The sequence below is a fragment of the Sus scrofa genome, chromosome 15 (assembly GCF_054392235.1).
Source record: "Sus scrofa isolate SSC_HxYL_T2T_F1_AM1 chromosome 15, Sscrofa_HxYL_maternal_Yorkshire_Landrace_v2.0, whole genome shotgun sequence".
Classification (NCBI taxonomy): Eukaryota; Metazoa; Chordata; class Mammalia; order Artiodactyla; family Suidae; genus Sus; species Sus scrofa.
In genome coordinates this window covers 44,464,599-44,491,411 of record NC_139397.1, presented here as the reverse complement: position 1 = coordinate 44,491,411, position 26,813 = coordinate 44,464,599, and the positions used below count along the sequence as shown (strand labels likewise).

The window sequence follows — 26,813 nt, the reverse complement described above, 5'->3', positions numbered from 1 at the left end:
AAGAAAGAGCTCAAAGCTCAAAGCTTTTGTCTTCCATCCTTCCTTTTTTTTCCTTTTTAGGGCCGTACCTACTGCATATGGAGATTCCCAGGCTAGGGGTCGAATCGGAGCTGTAGCTGCCAGCCTACACCACAGCCACAGCAACGCCAGATCTGAGCCTTGTCTGGGACCTACAACACAGCTCATGAGAACGCCAGATCCTTAACCCACTGAGTGAGGCCAGGAATTGAACCCGCATCCTAGCGTGTTCATTACCGCTGAGCCACTGTGGGAACTCCCACACAGCTCTGCCTTAGACACTAAAAGATCCTCTGAGAAGGGAAGAACTGGGACCCCCATCAGGTGTCCCCAACCCCCCAGGGGAGTGATGCAAAGTCCACACAGTGGCCGCCTCCTGAATCACACAGGCATCCCCGGGGAGCTGGGGCAAGGCATTGGCAGAGGGTCTCCCCACCTGAGAAGCTGCAGGTCGAGTCATCGCTACACTGGGTGGTCTCATACCTAAGCCTGTGTCTGATGGGGAGGCACAAACCAATGGAGTGGCCCACATGGAGATGACTTATAACTCAGAAGCACTGAGCACACAGGGTTAAAGAATCGAAACACAATGTTTTTAACCTATTCCTTATAGGAATCAGGTCACTGTCAGGGGAGTTAAAAGTAGAAAAAGTTTAAAAAGTTCAAAGTAGGTAGATGCCTCCCAGCCATGGCGGGGATGGCGGTGGAGCTGTTACTGCTCATTTTAAGCCCTTCTGGTCTAGTTGATATTTTTTGCATTATATGCAAAATTGCTTAAGATGTCTGTTCTTAAAATTTTTTTTTTTTAAAGAAACTGTCATGAAAATTAAAATGAGGCAATGTGAATGGGCCACGGTTTGCTAGAGGAACGTTTGGGGTTGACTCGGGGAAACCCAGACCAGGCCATGAACCCATGGGCTTGAGCTGGCCCACCAAGCCCAGCTGGGCTGGACTGGAATGACCTATCCAGTGGGGACTTTTCAGTTCTGTTCTTTTGTGCTGTTGGGATAACTCCTCAGGGAAACAAATATGCAGATATGCAGCCCAGGCGAGTTCTGAGCCAGTGGCCTTTGTGCCTGGAGAGGCCTAGTGGATACTGTCACTTGCGGTTAGGCACCCAGCTCCTCCAAAATTCAGGCCTTCCCAGGAGGCCTCTGTCGGGAGCTCTTTATTTTCCTATTTCTTTGATTTTTAGGTCCACACCTGTGGCATATGGAAGTTCCCAGGCTAGGGGTCGAATCTGAGCAGCAGCTGCCAGCTTACACCACCACCATAGCAATGCTGGATCCTTAACCCACTGAGCGAGGCCAGGGATTGAAACTAGTCAGGTTTGAAACCCCCTGAGTCACAACGGTAAGTCCCTGTTGGGGGCTTTTTAGGTCCTGGGAGCACGCTCAGGTGAGTCAGGCCCGGTCCCTGCCCTTGGGGCCTATCCTTGTGCCGAACTAACTGTGAGTCAAGACACTTAATTCTTTGTGTTTTGTTTTGTTTTTAGGGCTGCACCCATGGCATATGGAGATTCCTAGGCTAGGGGTTGAATCAGAGCTGTAGCCGCCGGCCTACACCACAGCCGCAGCAATGCAGGATCCAAGCCATGTCTGTGACCTACACCACAGCTCATGGCAATGCCGGATCCTTAACTCACTGAGTGAGGCCAGGGATTGAACCCACATCCTCATTGTTCCTAGTCGGATTCATTTCTGCTGTGCCACAACAGGAACTCTGACACTTAGTTCTTGACTGGGGTTGAGAGGCCCCACAATGGAGGTGTTTTTTGGAGGAGGGCAGCCAAGGCCTTCCAGGCAAGCGGGCAGTGAACTGAGCCACCGCAACCCCTGCTTCATAGAGCGCCTTCGCCCTCGGGGAGGGGTTAGACGGCATGCAGGTAAATACACAAGGCAGTTTCAGTGAGAGCTGCTGGGAGGGAGGTAAACAGCGGGGTAATCAGGGAAGGCCTCCCTGAGGAAGTGTCTTTGAGAGTTGACAGTGTGATGGAGCGAACTTTAGGAAGACAGTTTGCAGAGTATCCGCTGAGGATGGGCAAAGAGGAGCCAAGGCCCATGGGGAAGGAAGCAGGGGTGTCTAGCAGGAGGCACATGCTGGTCAGGGCAGGACAATGGCATTGTGTCTTGGAGAAATACTCTACTTGGCTCCAGAATGTGCCTAAAAAAAAAAAGTTCCCTGGTGGCCTAGTAGTTAAGGATTCGATGTTGTCGCTGCTGTGGCACAGGTTCGATTCCTGTCCCCAGAATGTCTGTATGCTTTGGGCACAGCTCAAAAAGAGAAAAGAGTGAGCTAAGACGTTAACAGCAGACAGAGGGGCCCAGAGGAGCCTTGAATTTCGAGCTAAAAGGCAGAAACCCGAGGCCCTGGGGAGGTCTCAGGAGGTCTGGGATTAGAGGTTGGATGACATTTGCCTGCATGGAGGGCACTTGAGGGTGAATGCTGGGCTTGGGTTCCTGCAGGGCGTCCCGACGGAGAGGGGCAGAAGGAGTCTGCCTCCTTTTCCCCCCGGGGCCGACATCAGGCACAGACAGATGTGTGGGAGCCAGTTCCCATGCAGCCATCATCCTCCCCGGCCCCAAGGGACACTTCAGGACAGAGGGGGTGCTGCACTCCTACCCGGCCCCCCTCCGGGCTGGGATGTGGTCCTAGGGGAGGCAGGGCTTCCCCTCAACCCTGGGCACTCCAGCCTTGGATGACACGCCCTCTGGGCGCCAGTGAACTCAGAGCAGGACTGAGGGATGGCACTGGGACTAGGGCCAGCGTTCCAGAGTCAGGGCTGCCCGACAGCACAGACAGAGGAGGCAACTTTTCCATGGTTGGCATGAAGAAAGCGTCTCTGCCCACAGACACCTCTCCTGCCTGCCCCGCCCCAGCCCGTTTGGGGCTGAAGCTTGGAATTCCACCATTATGGATTCATTCCTTTGGCTTGGAATACAAACCTCCTAGTGAGGAGGCAACCCTTGAGCCATCATCGGTACGGAGAGCCTCATATGCTTTAGCAGGGTGGCAGGGTCTTTGCCATTCCACAGGACAGCTAGCCTGTACCCACTGTGTCCCTGGGTGCTGTACCTGCTCTGGGTGTGCAAAGATAGGCCAGACTCTTGCGAGGGCAGATTAAGTGCAGAAAGAGGGATGGCCAGAAGCAGGAAGAGCAGGGGGGAGCCCCCCTCCACTCCTGGTGGTGGGAGTGTGTTCTACTGAGCTCCTTAAGGAAAGTCAGTTACACTATTTAACATAATGCCTACCCTAGGCATTATTCTCATGGCAGCTCAGCAGAGGTGAATCTAACTAGTACCCATGAGGACACAGGTTCAATCCCTGGCCTTGCTTGGTGGGTTAAGGATATGGCGTTGCCATGAGCTGTCGTGGGGATTGTAGATGCAGCTCAGATCTGGCGTTGCTGAGGCTGTGGTGTAGGCCAGCTGCTGAAGCTCCGATTCAACCCCTACCTAGCCTGGGAACCTCCTTATGCTGCGGGTGCGGCCCTAAAAAGACAAAATAAAATAAAATAACGCCTACTTTTACCGCTTATCTCAGGTCCTCTTGAAAATAGCAAGGTCACCGTGCTTGTCTGCATTTTACAAAAGGGGAAAATAGAGGCTCAGGAAGATAGGTTAATTGCTTGAGCATGACTGCACCACTTGAACTTGGCCTGGGCTGCCAACTCCAGTGCTGAGTTCTCCCTGCTGGTCCATCCTGACTTCTTTTCTGCCAAGAAGCTGGAGGAATCCCCTCCCCCTTTCTGCTCCTTTTGCTCCCTTGGGGCTCCTCTCGTGACATGACGCGGCCAGGAGTGTTCAAGGGTGTGGGGATGCCTGCCCCAAGCCTCTCAGAGAGATGCTGATGTGGGCTCTGGAGTCTGAACCGTGGTTGCCATCCAGCTCATCACCATGGCCCTGTCTTTCCAGCTCCTTCCCGCTGGGCTCCAGCTTGGGACTTGGGCCACCCGTGGATGGCAGGCTTGGGAAGCCTGTTCCAAAACCAGGAGGCAGGGCAGCCCATGGAAAGTAAGTTGGGCTGGGTGAGATTTGGACTGTCAGGTTCTTCATTCTAAAATGGACCTGCACCCCCTCCCTCTGTATCTGCCATCCTCTGTCTCTGCTGGGCAGTGCTTGGCTGGCTCTGGCCTGGGACCTGCTGGCAGGGCACTGGCCTGACTGCCTGCAGGACATCTCCAGGGCTCCACGTGTCCCTTGGATCCTCTGAACTCCAGGGCTCAGTGGTCCCAAGCTCCAGGACTCATGGTCCTCAGACATTCCAAGGTGTCATGGTACCTGCCTGTTCCCCACTCTCCCATTATTCCGCAGACCAGTGCTTCCTGGCTGCTTCTGCTGGCTGTCTCATGCATGTGAAGAAGTCCAGACAGCCAGGCCCCTGATAGGTGACTTGGGCCTTTGGTGGACGTGGCTCCTCTCCAGGTCCATAGGGAATAGGCTCTCTTTGAGTTAAATTGGACCCAGGGGCCCCCTGATGTATGTCAAGGGCAAGCTGCCTGGGCAGGCGGACGTGTGTGCTGGCGGCTTGTGGAAGAAGGCCATGGGTGGGGTGGGGATACTGAGAGGAAAAGCTCATTCCTCCATGCCTTGTGGCTGTGCTGGTCTGAAGAACAGGGAAGACTCTGTGATGTGCTCCAAGATAGGCAGGGCTGTGACTCTTGGTCTTTGAAGCCACTGCCCTTCCTCTCTGCACAGGTGCAAAAGATCAAGATCTAAGCTAAGTGGTTATGGAGGAAAGGAAAAAGAGGAGTGAGGTGGGGATAAGAGGTAGAGACAGAGAAGAGGAAATGCTATGATTATAGAGCCTCCATCCATCCACCCATCAATCCATCATCCATCCATCATCCGTCTAGCTGCCCCCATCCACCCATCCATCTTCCACCCACCAACCCAGAAATCCATCTATCTACAAACACATAAATCTATCTACTCACCCACCCATCAATCTATCTATCCATCCATCCACCCATCCATCCCTCCCTCCCCCCACCTATCAATCCAACCATCTATCCATCTGTACGTCCATCTATCCACCCACCAACCCATGAATCCATCTATCCACCAACATATAAATCTGTCTACCCACCCATCCATTAATCTATCCATCCATTCATCCACCATCCACCCATCCATCCCTCCCTCCCTCTACCTATCAATCCTTCTATCCATCCATCCATCCACCCACCAACCCATAAATCCATCTATCCACCAACACATATATTTATCAATCCACCCACCCATCAACTTACCCATCCATCCATCCATCCATCCATCCACCCACCCATCAATCCATCCATCCATTCACCACACTCCCCCATAAATCAACCCATCAGTCCATCCATCCACCCACCCAACCACCCACCCGTCTATCCACCTATCCAAGTCATTTTTTTAATTGATCACCTGCCATGTTCTGGCCATTTCCATCCAGGGCCCACCTTCTCAGTGTAGCCCCCAGTGGACAACCACCCCCTCACCATTTTATAATCTCTTTTTGCACATATAGCCTGATTATGACCCTTGGCCTTTGCGAACCCCCTTACCATTTTTCTTGTGATTCTGCCTGTTTCTCTTTGTGACCCCCTCGGAGATGGTGAGCCTCCTCACTCAGAATCATGGTGGCTTCTAACTCTGTTGGCGCTTTCCCTGGAGCGGTTTTTAGAGGGTTGATGGCAGGGTTACTGCAGACACTTAAATTCTTTGAGATGGGGCTTGCCTGGCACCTGTCTCTAGTGGTCAAGTGGGATGAGAGCTCACATTTGGGGAGCACCTGCCTGGCACTCAGGGCAGGGGGCTGGTGCAGAGCATGGTGCTGGGGAAAGAGCCTGCATTTTGGAGCCAGGCAAGAGTGAGAATGATTCCTCCTGGGGCTGATGACCTTGTGTAAGTCACTTCATCTCCCTGAGGCTCAGTGTCTTTCTTTGTCAAGGAACAAGGTATAAATAAACAGCACAGGAAAGTATATCCAATCACTTGCAATGGAACACGATGGAAGATAATATGAGAAAAAGAATGTATATATATGTGTGACTGGGTCACTTTGTGGTACAGCAGAAATTGACAGAACATTGTAAATCAACTATAATAAAAAATTAAAAGTAAATAAGTCATTAAAAAAAAACCCCAGAATCGTGCGATGAAATGGGCAAGTGTACACTGCACATGGTGCCCACATGTAGTTGGTGGTAGTGCCTCCCCTCCTCCAGCCATGGCCATAGTTTCCAAGACCAACCCAGGCCTCCTATGACACCTCTGCCTCCTCCTTGTTGAATTAGGGGAGCCAGAGTCCGATGAAGCTTTCTTTCTTTTTTTCTTTTTTTTTTTTTTTTTTTGTCTTTTCTAGGGCCGTACCTGCAGCATATGGAGGTTCCCAGGCTAGGGGTCTAATCGGAGCTGTAGCCACCAGCCTACACCACAGCCATAGCAGCATGGGATCTGAGCTGTGTCTGCGACCTACAGCACAGCTCACGGCAACGCTGGATCCTTAACCCACTGAGCAAGGCCAGGGATCAAACCCACAATCTCATGGTTCCTAGTTGGATTCGTTAACCACTGAGTCATGACGGGAACTCCAGACGAAGCTTTCTGAGGACACAAGAGTCCTGCCCAAGGCCAAGCTGTGATCAGCGATGGGCAGCCTCTGATTTTTCTTGCCACTTCCCGCTCCTGGCCCTGCCCTTGTCTCTTTGCATCCTTCTGTCTTCCCTCTAGAGCCATGAAGTCTCTCAGGCAGTCTGAGTAACGGGGGCAGGATGGCCTGGGTTCCACCTGGCGCCCTGGGTGAGCCTCCTGTGCAGCCCAGGGGCCAGTGGATTGGTTCTCGGGACCTGGGAAGTGGCGGAGGTGAGCTGGGGGTGAGAAGCCATTAGGAGGTGAGGGTGGGAGGCTGAGGTCTAGAGAGAGCTGGCAGTGCTGGGGGCCACAGGCATTTAATCAACTGAATTCCCTTTGCCTCCTCCTGACTCCACTTATTACCTATTAAATAATTATCTCATTTGGAAAGTGTTTTCTTAATGTAGAGCAGACTCCACCCCGAGGCGTGGGTTTTGCAATGGATTGTCTCCTGCGTGTTCCAGGCTTGGGCAGGACCAGAGCCGTCTTGCCCTGGCTGTGCCGCCGCACATGGCTCAGTCCTGAGCTGGGCTTTGCCAGGGCACAGCAGAGTGGGGCATCGCCGTGCTATGCCCTGAGCTGACCTGGGCTAATAGCTTCATTAACAAAGATGCTCTTTGTCTGTCTGATAAAGGAGGGTGCCTGGAGCTGGGCCTCCCCACTTCTTTGCTTTTTTTTGGAACCCTGCCCCTGGGTTCCCCAAACATCTGGCAACATCAGAGATGGGAGGGGCCTTTTTCTTTTTCACAGGTGGTGGTGATGGGGAGACAGGGGCCATCCTGGGGTCAGACATTGAGTTGGTTGCAAAGGCAGAAGCCAGGGCTTCCTGCCTGAGTCCAGAGCTTTCTCCACTTCCTCCTTCCTTTGTCTTGGGATGTCATTGGCACCTATTCGCTGCCCCTTCCCCTCTTGTAGGAAGGGGCCGTTTCCTGAAATAAGAGCCGGGAGGCTGCGAGAGAAGAATGAGTGAATGATGGATGAAGACAGCTAAGCCTCACAACAAACAAGCCTCTAGATGATCCTCCTTTTTTGTTATTCAAAAGTTATACATACTTTCCAGAACATGTGCAAACAGTACTGAAGCACAAATGCCAGCCTCACCCCACCCTGTCTCCCCGACACTGGCTGGCTGGGCACGTGCCCTCGCCTGACTGTGTTGTGGACAATGGACAGGACAGGGATCGGAGAGGTTTGGGGCGTGTTATTAAAGCCCCCCTGATGGACCAGGGTGGTGTACAGACTCACTTCCTGATCTACAGGCGAGAGTGGAGCTGAGCCGTCAACCCACAGCCAGGAATTTCTGTCTCTTTCTTACTACAAGATGCCCCCACATGTGGCTTTGGTCCCAGTGCCACCAAGGAGCCATGGGCTCTTGGCACCCCATCCTGCCTAACCTGGGCTCCTTCTCTGCACGGTGGGGCCCATCTTCCTCTCCCTGCCTTGCTCCTGGTCCTGAGACTCACTCAAGCCTGCAGCCCGGGCCCTGGAGCTCCTATGCTCAAGACGAGCCATCAATGTCACTTCTAGGTGCTCTCAAGGCTCCCCTTGGACTTTTGGCGATATTCTGGGAGTGGAACTCAGCAGCAGTCACGATGGCCTGGAGTTGGGTCGCAGCTTGAAGGACAAATGGGCAGGTCAGAGGTGGGGGGGGGGGGGACTTGTTTGCCTTGGGAGAAGGTCCTGTGGAAGGTTCCATCGTGTGCAGGCGGGGCACATCAGAGAGCCTGGGTTCCCTCGATGGTTACTAGAGATCATTAAGGGTTTTAGAACCGTGGAGGTGCCAGACATATGGGGGCGAGGGAGAAGATAGGATCCATAACTTTATTCTCTGAAGCCTTGGACAGGTTCCCCCACTTCTTTTTTTTTTTTTTTTTTTTTTTTTGGCGTTTTAGGGCTGCACCCACGGCATGTGGAGGTTCCCAGGCTAGGGGTCTAATCGGAGCTGTAGCCACCGGCCTATGCCACAGCCACAGCAACCTGGGATCAGAGCCACATCTGCGACCTACTCCACAGCTCACTGCAACGCCGGATCCTTAACCCACTGATCGAGGCCAGGGATCGAACCCACAACATCCTGGTTCCCAGTCGGATTCCTTAACTGTTAACCACTGAGCCACGATGGGAACTCCTCCCCCACTTCTAACACTGTAGGGGTTAATGTCCCCACCTCACACGATTGTTGTGAAAATTCAAGCTGATTTCTTCTTTTTTTTCTCTTTTATGACCGCCCCAAGGCATACGGTGTTCCTGGTTCAGGGATCAGATCTGAGCCACGGTTGTGACCTATGATGGATCCTTTAACCCACTGTGCCCGGCCGGGGATTGAAGCTGTGTCCTGGCGCTGCAGAGGCAACGCCGATTCCATTGCGCCACTGTGGGAACTCCTGAGCTGATTTCCTTTCCACCCCTGATGGCTGGATGTATGCAGTGGGGGTGGTGACCATGTAACTGATGTAAATGACAATGACAGGAGTTCCTGATGTGGGTCAGCAGGTGGAGAACCTGAGTAGTATCCATGAGGACACAGGTTTGATCCCTGGCCTTGCTCAGTGGGTGAAGGATCCGGTGTTGCCATGAGTTGCGGTGTAGGTTACAGTCACGGCTTGGATCCTGTGTTTCTGTGGCTGTGGTGTGGGCTCTGATTCCACCTTCAGCCCCTAGCCTGGGAACTTTCATATGCCGTGGGTGTGGCCATGAAAAGAAAAAAAAAAAAAATGAGGAGGATCAAGGCTGAGGGCTGGACCACCAGGCCCTTAAAATCTTTGAGCCCCCAGACCCGTGCCCCCCATAAAAAAAAAACTGTCATTTATTGTTCAATGGCAGGCGACGAATGATGGGTTAAGGCTCTAATCCCTCTGCTCTGCCCGCCGTCCCAAGGCTGTTTGGGTTCAAGGTGCTTCTAACCGGCCCAGCTCCAAGGCCACCCCGTAAAATGCCGCAGTGGGCATGGGACCCTGTGTATAGTGAATGCTGAGGCGGGTGTAAAACACAGAAAGTGCCAGCAGGCTTTGGGAGGAGCTGGAGGTGCCCTCTGTGGTGGGTGTTTCCTTGGCTGGTGGGGGGCTGGTCTCCCTGTGGCTTGGCTCCAGGTGAAAAGAACTGGGAGGTGGTCCCAGTGCCAGGCCCATGGCTGGGGCCAGCTGCCCGGGGGCCATCTGGGCTCCTGTCTCGTCCTTTTGTTCACTTCCTTGCTTTTTAAGATAAAAAGGCAGTTTTGTGTTTGTGTCCAAGTCCGGCCGGGTCTCAGGCCCCTTTAAGGGACGTGGGCACGGTGGGTTGCCGATGTCACTGCAGAATCGACACTCTGTGGCCCTGCCAGGCTCTCCTGCCTCCCTGACCTTGGGGGAACAGGGTCCTGCTGAGCTGAGCCCCTTTGTTAATACAGAGGACAAAGGCCTTAACCTGTGGGGCCGGCGCTGCCCACTCTGGGAAGGGGACTTGGCCACCTGCACCGTGAGTGCTCAGGGGCCCTCTAACTGGCCTGTCCACCCTCCAGACTTGTTACCGCCGGACCACAGAGGAATTGCCGTGCTGGGCAGGGATTGTGTCTTCAGGCTCCAGCAGCTCCGCAGATTTCAATGAGATGATCGCTTGTCATTTTTTATTAATGAGCGGGCGCCTGATTCATTATACATCTGAGGGGTGAGCCACCCCAGATGGGGAGGAGGAACTCAGAGACGGGCAGCCGCCGCGGAAGGGGTGACGGGGCCCCTTGTGTATCTTTTCTTCCTTTTTCTCCCCAAAGGAAACACGTAAGAAAAGGTGAGACAGGGCTCGCATGCCCTTCTGTGTGGTGGCCGAGGGGAGGTGGCTGAGTGACCCCTTTGTCCAGGGATCTCAGCATTTGAGGAGTGCTCTGGGGCCACTTTGCCCTGTTCCTTCCTTTGCCGTGTCCCCTGCCTACCTGGGCCTCGGGGGGAGGACAGGGGGAGGCCAGCCCCCCAGGCCCAGGGCTCAGGACGAAGGGAAGGCTTAGCGCAGATGCCTGTGCGGGGGGCCTCCGAGGAGACCTGGAATGCACTGCGGGTGAGCTCTGGCCCCAGAGGCATCTGCTGAATGTTTGTGGCATGAACACATGCCTGCATGGAAGATGCAATTCCCCTGCTGCTCTGCCAGTGCTCACTCCGTGCCGGGCTTCCTGCTGGGCGCTGGGGACAGTTCTCTCTCTGGGAGTGTTGGGTTCTGTCTGTTCTGCCACCAAGCTGGCCGTGGGATTTCAGGCCCTCTTGTCTCCTTAGCTGTCAAGGATGCTGAGCAGCGTCTGCCTGGCTGCCTCTCCTGCTGGGTGGATCTGCCAGAGCTGTGAGAGCCAGAGCCCTTGGCCGTGGCCGTGGGTCCATCAGGAGCGCCCGGCGTGCAGGTGAGCTGGCCAAGTGCACTTTGCGCAGCGGGCATGGACTGAACTGTTGCTCAGATCTTTAAGGAGAGGCTGAGTGGCTTACTCATCATTGCCACACTGGTGCCCATGCTGAGCAGGCACTCCGTGATTCTGGGTGAATGAGGGGGGCCTTCATAGCCCGGGGGAAGAGGGGGGCCAGCCCTGGCCCAGAGAGGGGTTTCTGGGGCTGCTAAGGCACGTTGCAGCTTATGTTTGTGCTCTCTGGTAGCCTGAAGTTTCAGCCTCCACTCCCCTCCCATCCAGCCCTACTCCCCCACCCTCCCACCCTCACCCCGGCATCGTCTGCGTGTCTGAAATTTAAGGGGCCACGTGACTGGCTGTGGGCTCTGCCTCTTTCTAGCTGTTTTCATCCTTGTTCGCAGTGTCTGCTTCCTGAGGTTATAAGGGGATGGGAGCCCGATAAACAGCCTTTGCTGTGGCTGGACCACCAGAAGACCTGGCTGGGACTACATGCAACTTGGCCCTAGTCAAGACCAGGAGGTCTTAGTGAAGGTCTTAGCAGAGACCTTGGTCTTAGTAGAGACCTTTTGCCCAGGTCACCAGGCCAGTGAGCAGATGAGGTGCCCACTGTGAGGCTGAGTGGGGCCTTGGGAGACCTGGAAGCACGGGGCCTGCTTTAATTTCCCCCAAGAAGGGCTGTCACAGATGCTTCTGCTGCCCTTCGCTACCCCCAGCCCACCGTGGCCCCCAGCCAGGGGCCACACTCCCCCCTGCCAAGGACTCTGTGACCTGCCAGTGCCTGTCCCTTTCCCACCAGCCCAAGAGGACTTGGTCCTGGCCGTGGAATCCCCTGAGCCGTCTGCTTCGATGCAGGCTGTCTGCTCTGCTTCAAGCCCTGGGATGCAACACACACAGAGATCTTGATTCTGTTTCAATGAAATGCTTAATGGCTTGCAATCGGCTTCATCCCAAGGATTGTCTGTTTTATTTTTATTTATTATTACTTAAAAAAATTTTTATGACTGTTCCCTTGGCCTCTGGAAGTTTCTGGGTCAGGGACTGAATCTGAGCTGCGGGCTTCGACCTGAGCCACTGCCGTTGGGTTCTTAACCCACTGCACCTCAGTGGGAACTCCAGGATTGTCTTTTTGAAATTGGAGTTTTAACTGCGGATGTGCACTATCCCAGCACATTGTGGGTCACCTGGAAACCTACCCACATGACCTTATTTTGTGTGGGAAAAGCACTTTTGGGCCCAGATCTTTGGTGTACAAAATGCTGAACTTGGGGAACACAGCTCATTTGTGAGTTGGAACAGTGTGGGTTCAGAATAAAACCAAGGGTCTGATGCGTCCCGTCCCATGAAGACACAGATGAGCCACAGGAGGCAAGGTCAGGGCCGCCTAGCCAAGAAGGCTCACGCTCAGCAGAGGTGGGGTTGGAAGGGGCCCAGGGGCCGGCATGTGGGTGGGGGGGTGCCAGGCCTGCAGGCTTATTAGGTCAATGAAAAGGCCAGGTTAGCAGCCAAATGGTCCGTTTGTGGGGGCATCCGGAGAAGTGGACAGCTTTCCAAGGGTGATAACTAGACTTGGCCATCATTTGCTGGGCTTGGCAGAGCCAGGGCCAGGGGCATGGACAACCCGTGTCTGAGTGGTTGACTCCGTGAGGGGGGGTGGGGGCCCCTGGGGGCTGTCAGTCCTCCTGTGGGGCTTGGCCATGCCAGGGCAGGGCAGCTGCTCCTGAGGAATGTAGCCCTGTCCGCGAGGGAGCATAGTAGCCGGCCATGGCTGTGGTTTGGTTGCCAGGCTCTGTCCATTTTCCACCTGCTCTCTCTAGCATGGCTTCCTCCCAGCCAAGGAGGCCAAAGTGGTCCTCTGGCCTGTGAGTCCTGTTCTGTGCTGACCCTGGTGTGTCTGTATGTCTGGAGGGAGAGAGAGAAGTGGCTGGCAGGCTTCCTGGAGGTGGTTCTACCCTGTCTTACCTGAGCTGGGTGTTTCTTTTCTTTTCTTCCTCCCTCATCCCTCTCTCTATCACTCTCTTTATTTTTTTGTTTCTTTTTTGCTTTTAAGGCCTCACCCACAGCATATGGAAAGTCCTAGGCTAGGGGACAAATCAGAGCTGTAGCTGCCAGCCTATGCCACAGCCACAGCAACGCAGGGTCTGAGCTGCTTCTGTGACCTACACCACAGCTCATGGCAATGCCGGATCCTTAACCCACTAAGGGGCCCAGGGATTGAACCCACTTTCTCATGGATACTAGTCAGGTTTGTAACCTGTTGAGCCACACCAGGGATGCCCAAGAAAGGCGTGTCTCAAGCTTGGCAGAAGAGAACAGCTCAGAGCCATGGATGCGTGAGCTGAGCCTGGGGAGCAGACCAGCTTGGGAAGGGCTGTCTTGAGATGGTCATGGGGCCCAGAGAGCCCCCCTTTTTGTGGGGTGTTCATGGGTGGATCAGCCAGGAGCCATCTCTTTCAGTTTAGTAAGACCTCATTCTGGACACTGGACGTTCTCCTGCGCCCCTGCCCCCCAGGCCCCCTCACCTCCGCCTTGGGGGTGGGGGCTGGGAGGTTGGGACAGCTGGATAAGTGCAGCTTGAGCTTCTAGAACATTTGGAGGCATGATTGGAGCACTTTGAGAGGCTCTAGGATGGCCACACGCCCCGAGTCAGGAAGCGTCTCGCAGGATGAGCACACGGGGCTGGGCCAGGCCAGGCTGTCTCGGATGACTTTCTCTCCTGTCCACAGCACTGCCGAGGGATTCAGATGAATGTGCTCCGTGGTGTTCCCACCACCAGGAGGGAGGGTGCCCAGGCTGGCCAAGGGTTCCGTCCGGACAGGGGTGCAGGTTCTGGGCCTCCCGCCTCCAGCCTCCTTGGACCTCGTGCTCCCCTGAGGCCGAGGCAGAGTTTGGGTCACTTCCTTTGTTTTCTTTCTGTGGCCTTTGTGGTGCCATCTGAGCAGTACCACCCAAGAAGGGGGCTGCTTTTCCGTTCTGCTGACCCAGGAGGTTTGCGGATGAGCTTTCTGTGTCATCGACTGAGACCGACCTCTAACCCTTAGCAACTCCGCAAGTCCGTCTGATGTGGCAGTCTGTGTCCCACCCTCCCGCCCCAGGAAGGAGCCTTGACCCGGCTCAGGCGCTGCTAGTCAGAAGGTGGAGGAAGTGTGCAGGCCTGAATGGTGCTGGGCCGGGATCCAGACACCTGGGTGCCCCCCGGGCCCAGTGGGTGGAGAGCCTTCTGGGTGTGGGGCCAAGCAGGGGGCTCTGGACCTGGCACCCCTCTTCAGAGAAAAGATGGGCAGGTGGGCAGCGCTGCCTGGACTTTGAGGAATTCACCTGGTGTTTATGGGACAGTTACACATTGCTCCTTGTGCTGAGGGCTTCCTGCAGGTGGCTCCCACGTTTGCTTACCTGAGCCGGGCATCAGACCCAGCCTGGCTTTGCTCCCTCTAGGGCACTTGTAAGTCACAGAAGGGCCTGCTTTCCTCCCTCCCTCCTTGCCTCCCTCCCTTCTTCACTTCCTTCTTTTTCTTTTTAGGGCTGCACCTGTGGAACATGGAAGTTCCAGGCTAGGGGTCAGATTGGAGCTGCAGCTGCCAGCCTACGCCACGGCAGCGTGGGATCCTTAACCCACTGAGTGAGGCCAGGGATCCAACCACATCTTCATGGATACTAGAGGATTCATAACTAACTGAGCTGTACGGGAACTCTCGAGAAAGGCGGAAGAGAATGAGCTCAGTATTGTGGCGCACAGTTCCTTCCAGATCCGAGGGAGGCGGCAGGGGTCTAGGCTGCCCTTGTGGATGAGGAGTGGGTCCCATGGGCTCAGCCCCCTCTGGAGGAATGTGTCCTGCTTTGGGAGCCTCCGATTGTGCTCCCGAAGGCAAGTAGGGGGTGGGTACGGAGGGTTAAGGCAGGGCTGGACTGGACTGTGGTCACCAAGGGCCTCAGGTGGTGGCATGACATCGGGGACCTCTGAAGAGGAGCGGGACCCCAGAGGGTCAGGGCGTGGGAAGCGGGTGGTTGCTTCTGGAGCCTTCCTCCTCCTGGTCCCCCTTCCTTTCCAATTCTGGGGAAAACCTCTAGCATCTCGTATTTACCTGAATTGCATCATTTAAGGCAGATCTCCCTTTAGGGGACAGAATGGCTGCTTTTCACTTTCATGATGCCTTGAGATCAGATGGGAAAAGGGGTACAGAATGTTGCTGGGGGGTAGGAAGGGCTGGAGATGACAATTATCTTGGCCCCTGACAAGCCCAGTCAGCCCCTCCCCCTCTGTTAGCAGAAAATAGAGTATTGAGGGCATGGGGGCCTTGGCAGGATCAGTGGCCCTGGCAGATCTGCCTGGCAGGTCCACAAGCTGTGTCTGATGGGAACGCCTTGTCCCAGGGTACTTGCTGTGTCCCCTCCATGAAAGGGAGACGACAGGTGGGAAGTGAGTTTTCACCACCTGGAAAGGATTCTACACTTATAGACAAACTCCGTTTGTGACATTTCAGCTGTTTGGGGATGGGATCAGATCCTCCGGTGACCTCTGTGTAGGAAGAGGGCCACCTTGCCTCCCGGGGACCCTGCTTCCTACTCTGTGGCCCTGAGTGTCCACAGGGAGCCGCGGGGAGCCAGGGAACCTTCCAGAGAAGGCAGGGAACAGTGGCCTGGGGTCCAGGTATGTCTTTCCCAACCTCACTCTGCACCGTGGGCAAGTCAGGGTCCCTTCCCGGGCCTCAGTTTCCCCTTCTTACCTGGCACACCTCTGGGCCAGATGGCCCCTAAGGTCCCAGCCACTGCCCTCTCCCTCTCTGGGAGGTTGCAGAGATGGGAGCTTGAGGCACCACAACCCCCCAGCTCCAGACCCATGCCCTGGAACAGCCCGGCCCCTGGAGGGGCCAGCCAGCAGGTTTCTCCTAGCAGGAAGGTTCCTGCAGCCCCTAGGCTGGGACGGGTCCCCCAACGAGGAGAACACGCCGCCCACAGCAGCCGCCAGACCCCCCAAGTCACGCCAGCCTTTGCATTAGCCAGCGTTCCTAAACCCTGCCAGCTGGCCATCAATGATTCATGCGCTCCGCCTCCCTCCAGCGGCCACTTGACGTTCGTTCCCTCCTCCGCTGCTCCATCCCGCGCTCCACGCCTCTCTGTGGGCAGCACCCTCCCTGCAAGCCGTCCCTCCTCCCTCCGGCCCACGCGGGGTAAGTTGCAGGAGAAAGGCAGCTTTCCTGTGATGCCTCAAGTGGCAAGGAGGAGGCAGCCGCTCTTGTTTGCACAGGCCTGGCCTGAAGCTTTCTTCTGCACGTCCCTCTCCGAGTCCCCCCTCCACACTCCAAGTTTGAAGACGGGGTGGTGGGATGAGCAGACTCCCAGACCCGGGAGCTGGCCGGGGAGGGGGAGAGATGGGGAAGGGGGAGAGGGAATGAAAAGAGCTGGTGGGGGGGGGGGAGGCGGGGAGAAAGGACTTTGGCCCCCAAGAGAAAACAACGCAGGGAAGGAAAGTGAAGTGACTCCTGCGTGGAGATGGGGAGGCAGGTCAGGGAGTGGGTGGGAAGGACGTGTGTACTGTCAACCACAGGATTGTTTCCCAGCTCCTCCCTCCCGACAGACAGCCCCTCGGAACTTTGAACCAGGAGTTTCTTCTGAGATCTGGCAGAGCCGAGCATCTGGGAGTTCAGCCTTCGCCACTGCAATTCCCCGGTGGTCTTAGCAGCAAGGAGGATGCGCAGACAAGAAGCTTTGTTGTCTGCGGAGCCTCAGCTCTGAGCGACTTAGAAGAAAAACACGTGTGTGTTAAAACTCGGCTTCCCTGGGGAAGATGCTGTTTTCGCATGAGGAACGAATTTGGGAAAAGTTGAGTTGAGGAGGGGAGGAAACAAAACCGGATTCGAAAAGAATGTTCTAGAGGCTTGGCAAAGTCTAGAAGACATTTTCTTTCACATCCTTTTGATTCTTCCTTCTTTTGGCTTCCTAATAGCCCTTACTTGGCCTGGCCTTTGCAGCCCCAGGAAATAGCCTCCAGGGGTCCTGACAGTGGGGGGCTTCTGCAAGTGGGGGTGATGCTACCGTGTAAGGCCTTGTGGGCTGCTCCCTGCCCTAGAGGAGGGGACTGGCAGGCACAGAGGCCCCCTCAACCCCTGTCTTTGTTGGGACTGATCCCAGTGCGTTTGTATTTTCCCCTTTGCCGGTGGAAACAGAGGGAGGCAGGGAGATGAGGCCTTCCTGGTGGCTCTGCCTCTGGGGGAGACGGTGCTTGGGGGTGCAAGGACACGGTGGTGATGAAAGGAGATGAGAGAGGAGAGGCACTGTCCTATCACCAAGGCTTGAGGGCTGGAACTTTCATCCTCAGGGCAGTGGGACAGGTCTGGGTGGCCGTGTGGGAACCTCCCTCTAACTGCCACAGAGAGGACCGCCACAGGGCCTGGGAGAGACGAGCTTGGCTGGGCCGGAGTCGGAGCAGGGAGGGGAGCGACTTCCTCCGTCCAGCTGTCGGCGAGGGGGCGGGCATGTGTGCGGTCAGGGGGCCCTCTGCATCCGAGTCCAGAGTGCCATTTGGTATAATGGACATGGCTCAGTCTTGCCCATTTGTGATTTTTAAACAAATCATGACCCCCCTCCCTTCCAAACAGTTTAGGGTTTTTTTCCCTGGCCAGCCCCATCACAAACTTTTGAAGCATGAAATGAATTTCGCTGCCCCCCGCCAATAGGATCCTTTCCCTAGATAATGGATTTTAGGAAACGGCCATAATCCTCCCAGGTAATGAGCGAAAGCTACACTCTCCGGTTGGACCCAGCATTCCTCTTCCTGATTTATGATATATTGTTTAAAATAGTAAACTGATAGCAGTCACAAAAGAGTCATCCATCACCAGGCAGTGTGGCTTAAACTCTAGAGGGGTTTGCAGATGGGAGCTGCTGGAAGCCAGCGAAGGATCACTTTGGCAATCCCGGAGACATAAAGCACCGGTAAAATCAAATCTGTGTATTTGTATTTTGAAGTCAGGCATGGAGCGACTCAGAAAAGAAGGAAATGCAAGTTAACTTATTCTCAAAGGTCAAAGGACGTCCCCTCTCTTGGGGCATCAGCCCGCAGGGGGCCCACAGCTCTCTGGGCTTGGTTCAGTGTTTTGTTTCTCTTTCTAGACACGTTTGGAAATGTTCCCAATTTCTAATATGTGTAAGGATGTTGGCCAAATGTGTAGTGTCGAGTTTTAAAGCAAAGCCTGTCCAGTGTATAAGTGGCATCTGTGTGTTTTAACAAGGGCTGGAGTGCGGACCCTCGAGTGTTAGTTGGTGCTGGAGAGACTGATGTTCTTAGGGGAAAAAAACTAGGACGCTGGCTCGCCGCGTTTTCCCAGAATTGCCTCTGTCTCAGTGAGTTGTTTCTTGGCTGTGGGTCACTGGTTCTCATTCAAGAGGAAAACTTTTCCTTGCTCGGCGGACTGAAGGAAGCGGTGGCCAAAACCTGTGGAGACCTGTTTAGTGTCTACGCCCCCCCACCACCACCGCTGCCCCGTTAGGAAACTGAGTCCTGGGAGAAGGGTGAGACTCATTTTGGGTCTAGTAGGGAAATGGTGAAGTGGTGGGAGTGGGACAGACCACAGTCAAGGTGTGATTTGCAATGACGTTGACCTGAACATCACAGGTAACATTGACCTACAGCTGTGTTAGCTGAGTGCCAGCTTCTCCTTGAAGGACAGGGTGTCAGGTTGGCCAGATGGGACCCCAGCGCTGGGATTGTATGGGCACCTCTGCCCCTCCAAGTGGCTGAGCTCCATGCCAGCTCTAGACCCTGCTCCTGTTGCGGGGCCACCTGACTCCAGATCGGAGCCACAGAGCCTAGGGAGGGACTGTGATCAACCAACCCCCTTAAGCCTTCCTGTCCCTACAGAGTCAGCAGCCAGCAGGCATGCAGTGAATGCCACCCCGTGTCCATCTTGTTCAGTAAGTAGTTATCGGGCACCAGCCCTGTGCCCAGTCATGGCAGCTCAAAGTTCAGTAAGAGATGGTGGAAAGACAGAGGGCACTCAGGATTTTTTTTTTTTTTCTCTTCTAGGACGGCACCTGTGGCATATGGAAGTTCCCAAGCTAGGGGTTGAATCGGAGCTGCAGCTGCCAGCCTACACCACAGCCACAGTAATGCCAGGTCCAAGCTGAGTCTTCAACCTACACTGCAGCTCATGCAATGCCAGATCCTTTACCCACTAAACAAGGCCAGGGATCAAACCTGCATCCTCATGGATACTAGTCAGGTTTGTAACCACTGAGCACAATGGGAACTCCGAGAGGCCACTTGGAACAAGGCTGTCAACCCCTGTCCTGGAGGCCAAGCCTCCCACATCGAGGAAGCAAGTGCTGGGACTTGGAGAAACGGATTGGAAGGAGTGACTCATAGCTGCACTAGTCTTGAACTTGTGAACTAGAAGAACAAGGCAGCCCTTCCCTCGGGCTTGGTCCCCAGGCCAGGGCCACTGGACTTCTGCACCAACTCATGTGACAGCCCCTGCAGGAAGCTGTCCTCCGCACCCATGGCCAAGGCTGGCCTCCAGGGCCCCTAATACCGACACCTCGGGAATCTTCCTTATCCCAAGGTCATGGTTTTCTTCTCCAAGATAGTGCTGCGTCCCCTGTGCCTGAGATGAGCCGAGCGTGGCGGGTGCTCACTCTGTGAGCATTTGCATTCCAGATGCACAGGAGGGGCTGGCTCCTGGAAACGGAGATGAGACATTCCCTGTGGGGTCTTTGTGGGGCTGGAGACTGTGCCCAGGCCTCCCCTCACCCCCCTATTCCCCGCCCCACCCCAGCCCTGTCCCCTTACCTCTCTCCCTGATACCTGGCCAGCCACACCTGCTCGAGACGGAAACTTTTCTCTCTCCTCTGTGCACCTGGGTTGTCCAGAGGTGGGCGCGGAATCACGGCTGATCTGTGCTCTTATAGGTGCAGGTTTGCAAAGGACGTCTTTTGTTCTTGTTAGAGTAGCTAACCTCTAAATCTATTTAATACCTCTTCCCTGGTTGTCCATCATTATGACACATGATTTTCCAAAGGATTTACTATTAGTTAGCAGCACAGGGCTTTCTCCCTGGGGTCGCAGCTACTTGCAGTGAAGAAAATGCATGTTCAATGTAGCAATTTGTCTTTTTTTATATATTTATTATAAGAGTAAATGAGTTATTGTTGGAGACTTCAATATTATTGCAAATTAGGTGCTACACATGGAGCTGGGCCCATTTATTATGTTTCTCAACACCCACAGCCAGCGCACCCGTTCAGAAATCAGCTGAGAGTCCAGGCCCTTCCCGGAGTGAGCACGGGGTGGGGGTTGGGGGGCGGACAGGGGACCGATGTGCAGGGTCTGCCATGACATCACACTATGTCCCAGAAGCGAAGGAGAGGCGAAGCTGCTCCCGGAGGCAGGGAGGGAGCGTGAAGTTTGTTACTCTGCCAGGTGGCCTGGGAACCGGGGTCAGCAGGCTGGTCGAGGCAGAAGGGGCAGCACGACCTCAGGCTGTGACAGCCGCCCCCGTGACCTGCTCCGAGTCCACATAGGGCTGCGGTCAGGGAGCTGAGGTTGAAGGTCTGTGCCTGGTGTAACCCCTCAGCAGCGACCTCACTTCCAGGCTGGCGGTCCCAGCCTGGAGGCTGCGTCTGGGTCCTGATTTGGGATGAGCTTGCCAGAGATTGAAGGGTGTCTGGATGAGCATCACCTGCCTGGTCTAGAGGTGGACATGGGGGCTGCAGGATGCACATCAGAGAGCTGGGTCCTTGTCCCCCAGAGTTGAAGTCCAAAGGGCAGAGTGAGAGAGCCACGTGCCATTGGAATTCAGGCAGGGCAAACACAAGCCCTGGCACACAGCTGCACCTTCAGGCTGCGGACCCAAGGGAGGGCCACCTAGCCAGCAGTCAGGGAGACAGCCCAGATTGGAGTCCTGGCTCTGTGTCCCCTGGACGAGACGCTCAATCTGGTTCTGACCTTGAGCTTCTCTTCTATTATGAGGCTGCTAGTCCATAGGTGTCATTGGGATGCAATCAGCTCGTGTCCCTGAAACACTGGGCGTGGTCCCCAACCCACAGGAAGGGCTCAGAGTGTTACTGGTCCAGTTTGCTCTTTGGCTTTCCTGAAAAGGGGAGGCTAAGCCTCAAATGTTAATCCCTCACTTCATTTGATCATAGTAGTAGCATAGGTCAACGCAGACTCAAAGGGATCCAGCCACATGCTTCCCCCCAGACAGAGCCCGTGGTGAAGTCTTGGAGCACATGCTTGCCATCTCCCTCGGTGTCCGCATTTTATACACAGACATCCATCTTCTTTTTCACAAAATGGGATTGTATTGTATTGGCTGCTTTGGAACTTTTTCACCAGCCAGTGCATCCTGCCCATTTCACCACCCTGGTCATTAAAAATTCTGCAGCTGCCCTTCCCAAACATTTTAGTCTCAGGACTTCTTTATGCTCTTAAGAACTATTGAGAACCCCAAAGAAGTTTTTCGGAGGGGTTGTATTTATTGATATATACCATTGCAAAATTCCAGCCAAGACAGCTGAAAGCTCTTTTCAACTCATCTTAACTTTCAACTCAATCATCTTATAGAAACAGACCCACTTCACATTAATGAAAACAAGCCATTTTTATGAAAAAACATTTTCCACCACAACAAAATTCATAGAGTGGCATTGTTTTCCAACTTCACATATCGCATAAGTGTCTGGCCTGAAAGAAGATAGCTTTCTCATATGGTTTCTGCATTTGCTCTGTTCCATGGAAGCCTCTGGAAACCATCACTCTCCTCTTGTGAAAGAGCAAGAGTGTAAAAGATAGATATCACGTTAGTGTGATAGAAAGATAGTTTGGGAGTTTCTGCAGTAGCGCAACAGGATTAGCGGCATCTCTGGAGCTCTGGGGCACAGATTCGATTCCCAGCCTGGCACAGAGGGCTAAGGATCCAGCATTGCTGCAGCTTTGCTCAAATCTGATCCCTGGCCTGGGAACTCCATATGCTGAAGGGTGGCCAAAAAAAAAGGGGGGGGAAAAAAGAAAAAGGTATGGTTTGTGGAACCCTTGAGAAGGTCTTGGGGATCCTCAGGGATTTTTTTTTCTTTTTTAAAAATATGTTTTATTGAAGTATAGTTATTGATAAGGTGGTGTTCATTTCTGCTCTACAGCAAAGCAACTCAGTTATATACATATACATTCTTTTTTTGGTCTTATGTCTTTTTTGGGGGCCGCACCCTTGGCATATGGAGGTTCCCAGGCCAGTGGTCCAATCAGGGCTACAGCTGCCGGCCACAGCCACAGCAATGCAGGATCCGAGCCACGTCTTTGACCTACACCACAGCTCACGGCAACGCTGGATCCTTAACCCACTGAGCGAGGCCAGGGATCGAACCCACAACCTCATGGCTCCTCATCTGATTTGTTTCTGCCACGCCATGCCGGGAACTCCATTCTTTCCCATGATGGTTTATCCCAGGATAATGCAGCCAGTTCCCTGTGCCCTTGTTTGCTCAGGGGTCTTTAGCTACACTTTGGTCCCCTTTTTAGTGCTTACAAGGTGTTTTTGGCCTTCCCGCCTGAGGCTGGGCTGTGAACACCCCTCCAGGGGTCAAAGGCTCCCTGGGCCCCTCATCTGAGCATTTGGCTGTATCCTTCTCCCCATCACCTTAAAATGGGACAGACATAAAATCTTGCTTGTTGAAGCATGTGTGACCACTGAGAGCATTTCATCCCACGTCACAGTCACCTTTGAGGTAGGCTGCCTGGATCCTCAGCTGGCCTAGAACCTTTCCCAGGTCACAGAGACCTCTATGTCCAAAGGCGGCCACTGCCCCCAAGGTCTGGCCCCAGGGGAAAGCCCTCAGCTCCTGCTTGTCCTCATCCCAGAGGGCTTCTGGCCTCAGGCCTTGGTCCCTGCTGGAGTGACGGCCTTGAACCACACAGGGGCCTCTTTTCCAGAACCACCCCTCAGGCCAACAGAGCTCAGTCTGTGAGCCCTCAGTGGGTCCGTGCGAGGCCCCTGTTTGCCTTGGCATTGGCCTGACTTCTCGACTGGCTGGCCAGCCCTTCTCAAAAATTGACTGGGGTGTTCTGAAACTTTATTTCTTCGGAGAGAAAAATTCCTGGACCTGGAGCGAGGAGAAAAAAAAAAAGTTAGGATAAAAATCAAAAGAACCAATAGCCAATGTAGAGTTGGGAGCCTGTGGAAATAGTGAAAGTCATCAGAGACCAGTGCAGCTCACCTGTCAGGGGAGAGGCTAGTGGGAGTGGGGAAGGGGGGGGTCCTTGGCCCTGCATGTAGGGAGCAAGGCTGAGCTGACTTCTCCCTGTGTCAGCATTTGGGGAAGACAGATACGCCCGGAAGCAGGCTGCACTCCCGTCTGTAAGCAGGACCCCCGTTGAACATCTGCAGGTGGCATCTATCATCCATGACCTGTAGCATTTGTACTGGTTGTTTATGGTCTCTCGGCCTGCATTGTTTTCTTGGCGCTGAAATATAGCCCGCTAATGAGGTATCTCTCTGCTCCAGAGGATGCAGGCGGCTCAGAGAGATGCCTTGGCAGGATGCTGACTAGTTTGTCAACAGCTGCACGCGGTGGCAGCTGCTGTCCTCGCAAAAAAGAAAAAGGAGTGGAGGTGGAGGGGTGGGAGGTGATGCTGGGAGAAGCTGTAGCGGGGGCATGGAGGGTGGAGTTTAGGTGCCTGGGAGCCTCAGCTCAGTCTAGAGTCTGCCTGGAGGTGACGTAAATAGCCCCAAGAAGCAAGTATCTCTGTTTCTGGGACTGATGGCCCAGCCATCACTCAGAGGTCATCCATTGGGTAGGGAGGTGACGCCTGCTTTTGCAGGTGTTGGGAGACTTGGGGCTATGCTGGGTCAGTGGTGGCAGAGCAGATGGTGGTGGTGATATGCTTGGCGGGGCAGCTAACTTTGTATTGCAGGGACTCCTGAGCTGGAAGCTGGGTGCGGGCAGGCGCCACACCTGTCAACACACAGTGTCTGAGCAGAGGGGAGGCTGAGTCAGTAGCTTCAGCATGTACAGGCCTGACAGGCACAGCGTGAGCTCAGGCAAAGTGGACCGGATCTGGAGGAAGCCCAAGGAATGACCTCAGGCTGGGCATGTTAGCCCAGGAACTTGGACCCTGGGTACCAGAATGGCCTAGATGCTTCTCACTTGGAAAAAGGGCATATGGAGGGAAAGTGGCCCAGGCCGGGAGGGAGAGGAGGGGCTTCGGAGAAATTTGAAGACAATCTTCAAGAGACAGTGTTTCTTCCTTTTGGAAGAGCCGTGATGGATGCAGCAGGCCCTGGGTGAACCCCTCCCCGCTTGTAGCAACAATAACAGTAATAATAATAATAGCCCCAACCATTCGCAGACCCCATCTTTTTTCTTGTCCTCACAATCCAGCCCGTGTTATGACCTATAAATTCAGTGCAATCGGTGATGATCCGAATCCCAGGAGGATTCTAATGGAAATCGCCAAGCTGATTGTAAAAATCACAAGGAAGAGAAAATGACCCCAAAGGGCCAGGACTGTTTTGTGAAAGAAGACAGTGATGGGGGTCAAAGGTCTACCCTCCCAGGTATTCAACCACATTATAGAGCTAGAGCGATTAAAGCAGAGCATTGTACAGAAAGACAGAAAAGTAGATGTAGGTGTTTAGTCTGTTTTTAACAAGGATATCTGTTCAAATCAGGAGAAGAGGACTGCTCTGTGAGTAGTATTAAGAAATGGATGAGTGAGAGAGAGAAGAAAAATTAAATCTATACCTCCTACTCTCTACAAAAATACATTAAAATGGGAGTTCCCGTCGTGGTCAGTGGTTAGCGAATCCGACTAGGAACCATGAGGTTACAGGTTCCATCCCTGGCCTCGCTCAGTGGGTTAAGGATCTGGCATTGCCATGAGCTGTGGTGTAGGTCGCAGACAAGGCTCGGATCCTGTGTTGCCGTGGCTGTGGTATAGGCCAGCAGCTACAGCTCCGATTCGACCCCTAGCCTGGGAACCTCCATATGCCGCAAGCGTGACCCTAAAAAAGCAAGAAAAAAAAAACAACATTAAAATGGATTCAAGATCTGAATTTGAAAAAAAAAATCCAATTTATGTAAGTGAACTCATCCATTTACCCCAGCAATTTTGACTGCCCTGGAAAGTCTTAAATAAGACACGATGTGAAGGCCATAAAGGGAGAGATGGATTCGAGTGACTATATGAGAATTACATGCTTTTTCCTTGACGTTTCCCCCCCTTTTTAAGGCCACGTGTGCACATATGGAAGTTCCCAAGCTAGGGGTTGAATTGGAGCTGCAGCTGCCAGCCTACACCGAAGCTTACAGCAACACTGGATCCTTAACCCACTGAACGAGGCCAGGGATCGAACCCGCATCCTCATGGATACTAGTCGAATTCTTAAGCCACTGGGCCACAATGGGGATTCCTTCCCTGACTTTTTTATTATGAGAATTTTCAAACATTCAACAGAGCTGAAAGGACTTCACGTGAAAATCCTGGCCCTTGATCCTGCCATGAAAGTGTTCCTCTCCTGGGCCATCTAGGTCTCCCTGCTACTTCTGCTCCATCTGATTTTTGAAGCATCTCAAAGTAGATTACCGCCATCAAGAGAACGGTAAACTGTTCCAGGAAAAAAGATGCCAGGAACGAGGTTAAGAGATGTAACATGCCTGAGAAAGCGTGTTCCGCATATGTTCTACAACGGAAGGGCAGACGCCTTGATGCAACAGAGAAAAAGATGGGCCAGAGTTCCCCTGGTGGCCTAGTGGTTTAGGATCTGGCATTGTCACTGCTGTAGCCTGGGTTCGTTCTCTGGCCCAGGAACTTCCACATGTTGCAGGTATGGACTTCCCCCCCCCAAAAAGGATTGTCCTGTTATTTTAAAAAAGTGGATCAAACATAGGAGTGGTTCATTAGTAAAGGAGAGATTGCCAATGTGATCGGTATAGAAGGAAAACTGCTCAACCTTTTTAGGATTTAGGGAGTAGATCTCAAATGGGCAAAGGCTGCAAAGCAGGCTGATGTTGACAGGGCAGGGCGAGGGGAAACCGCATGCTCTCAGTTGCTGGGGCTGTGTCAGCCGGGCACAAGCTGGGGCCATTTGGCGGCCTGTAATGACAACTTCCCTTCTCAGGACAACAGTGTCCTCAGGTGGTGTCTTGGAAGGAAGGCCACTCTCCCTGGTGTCCTGTGGGCAAGCTGTGACCTGAGGGGCTCACTGAGCACCAAGCCAGGCAAAGCCGTGATCAAGCAGCCTGCCTCTCGCTTAAAGCTCCTCAGGACCTTCAACCGCAAAGATATTAAAATCAGATCTCGTCCAGGGAAATGTGTTAAAAATCTCTTCATGGGGGAGTTCCTGTTGTGGCTCAGTGGGTTAAGAACCTGAGGACGCAGGTTTGATCCCTGGCCTTGATCCGTGGATTAAGGATCTGGCGTTGCCGTGAGCTGTGGTGTAGGTTGCACATGTGGCTTGGATCTGGTATTGCTGTGGCTGTGGTATAGACCAGCAGCTGCGGCTCCGATTTTACCTCTGGCCTGGGAACTTTCACATGCTGCAGGTGCGGCCCTAAAAAGCAAACAAACAAACAAACAAAAGAACAGCCAACCAAACAAAAAGACCCTTCACAGGCTTTAAAACATGCCACAGGGAAATGAGACGGGTGGGTGGGGGATGACAGGTGGGAGGGGTCTTGACTCCTGAGGGTTTGTGGCTGGAGCAGAGGGGAGATGGACAGGGGCCCAGATGGCAGAGGTGGTACCTTCTCAGGAGTAGCCATTCTCAGAGGGGTCCTTGTGGGCCAGGTCTGGCCTGCCAGCAGGGAGAAGCCAGGCTCCACTGGCCCCCCGCTGA

General features: G+C 53.9%; 1 protein-coding gene across 9 annotated transcripts in view; it reads left to right on the top strand.

Annotated features, from left to right (window-relative positions):
* GLI2 (GLI family zinc finger 2) overlaps nucleotides 1–26,813 on the top strand; it is a 267,098-nt gene that overhangs the window by 123,776 nt on the left and 116,509 nt on the right. The window contains exons 1-2 of one of the 9 annotated variants that reach the window (XM_084998152.1): nucleotides 10,312–10,394; nucleotides 10,871–10,992. Coding sequence is in view for 1 of the 2 variants with exons in the window: in XM_084998148.1 (XP_084854274.1) it covers nucleotides 15,827–16,157 (331 nt within the window). In the remaining variant the exon portion in view is untranslated. 9 annotated transcript variants of the gene reach the window in all.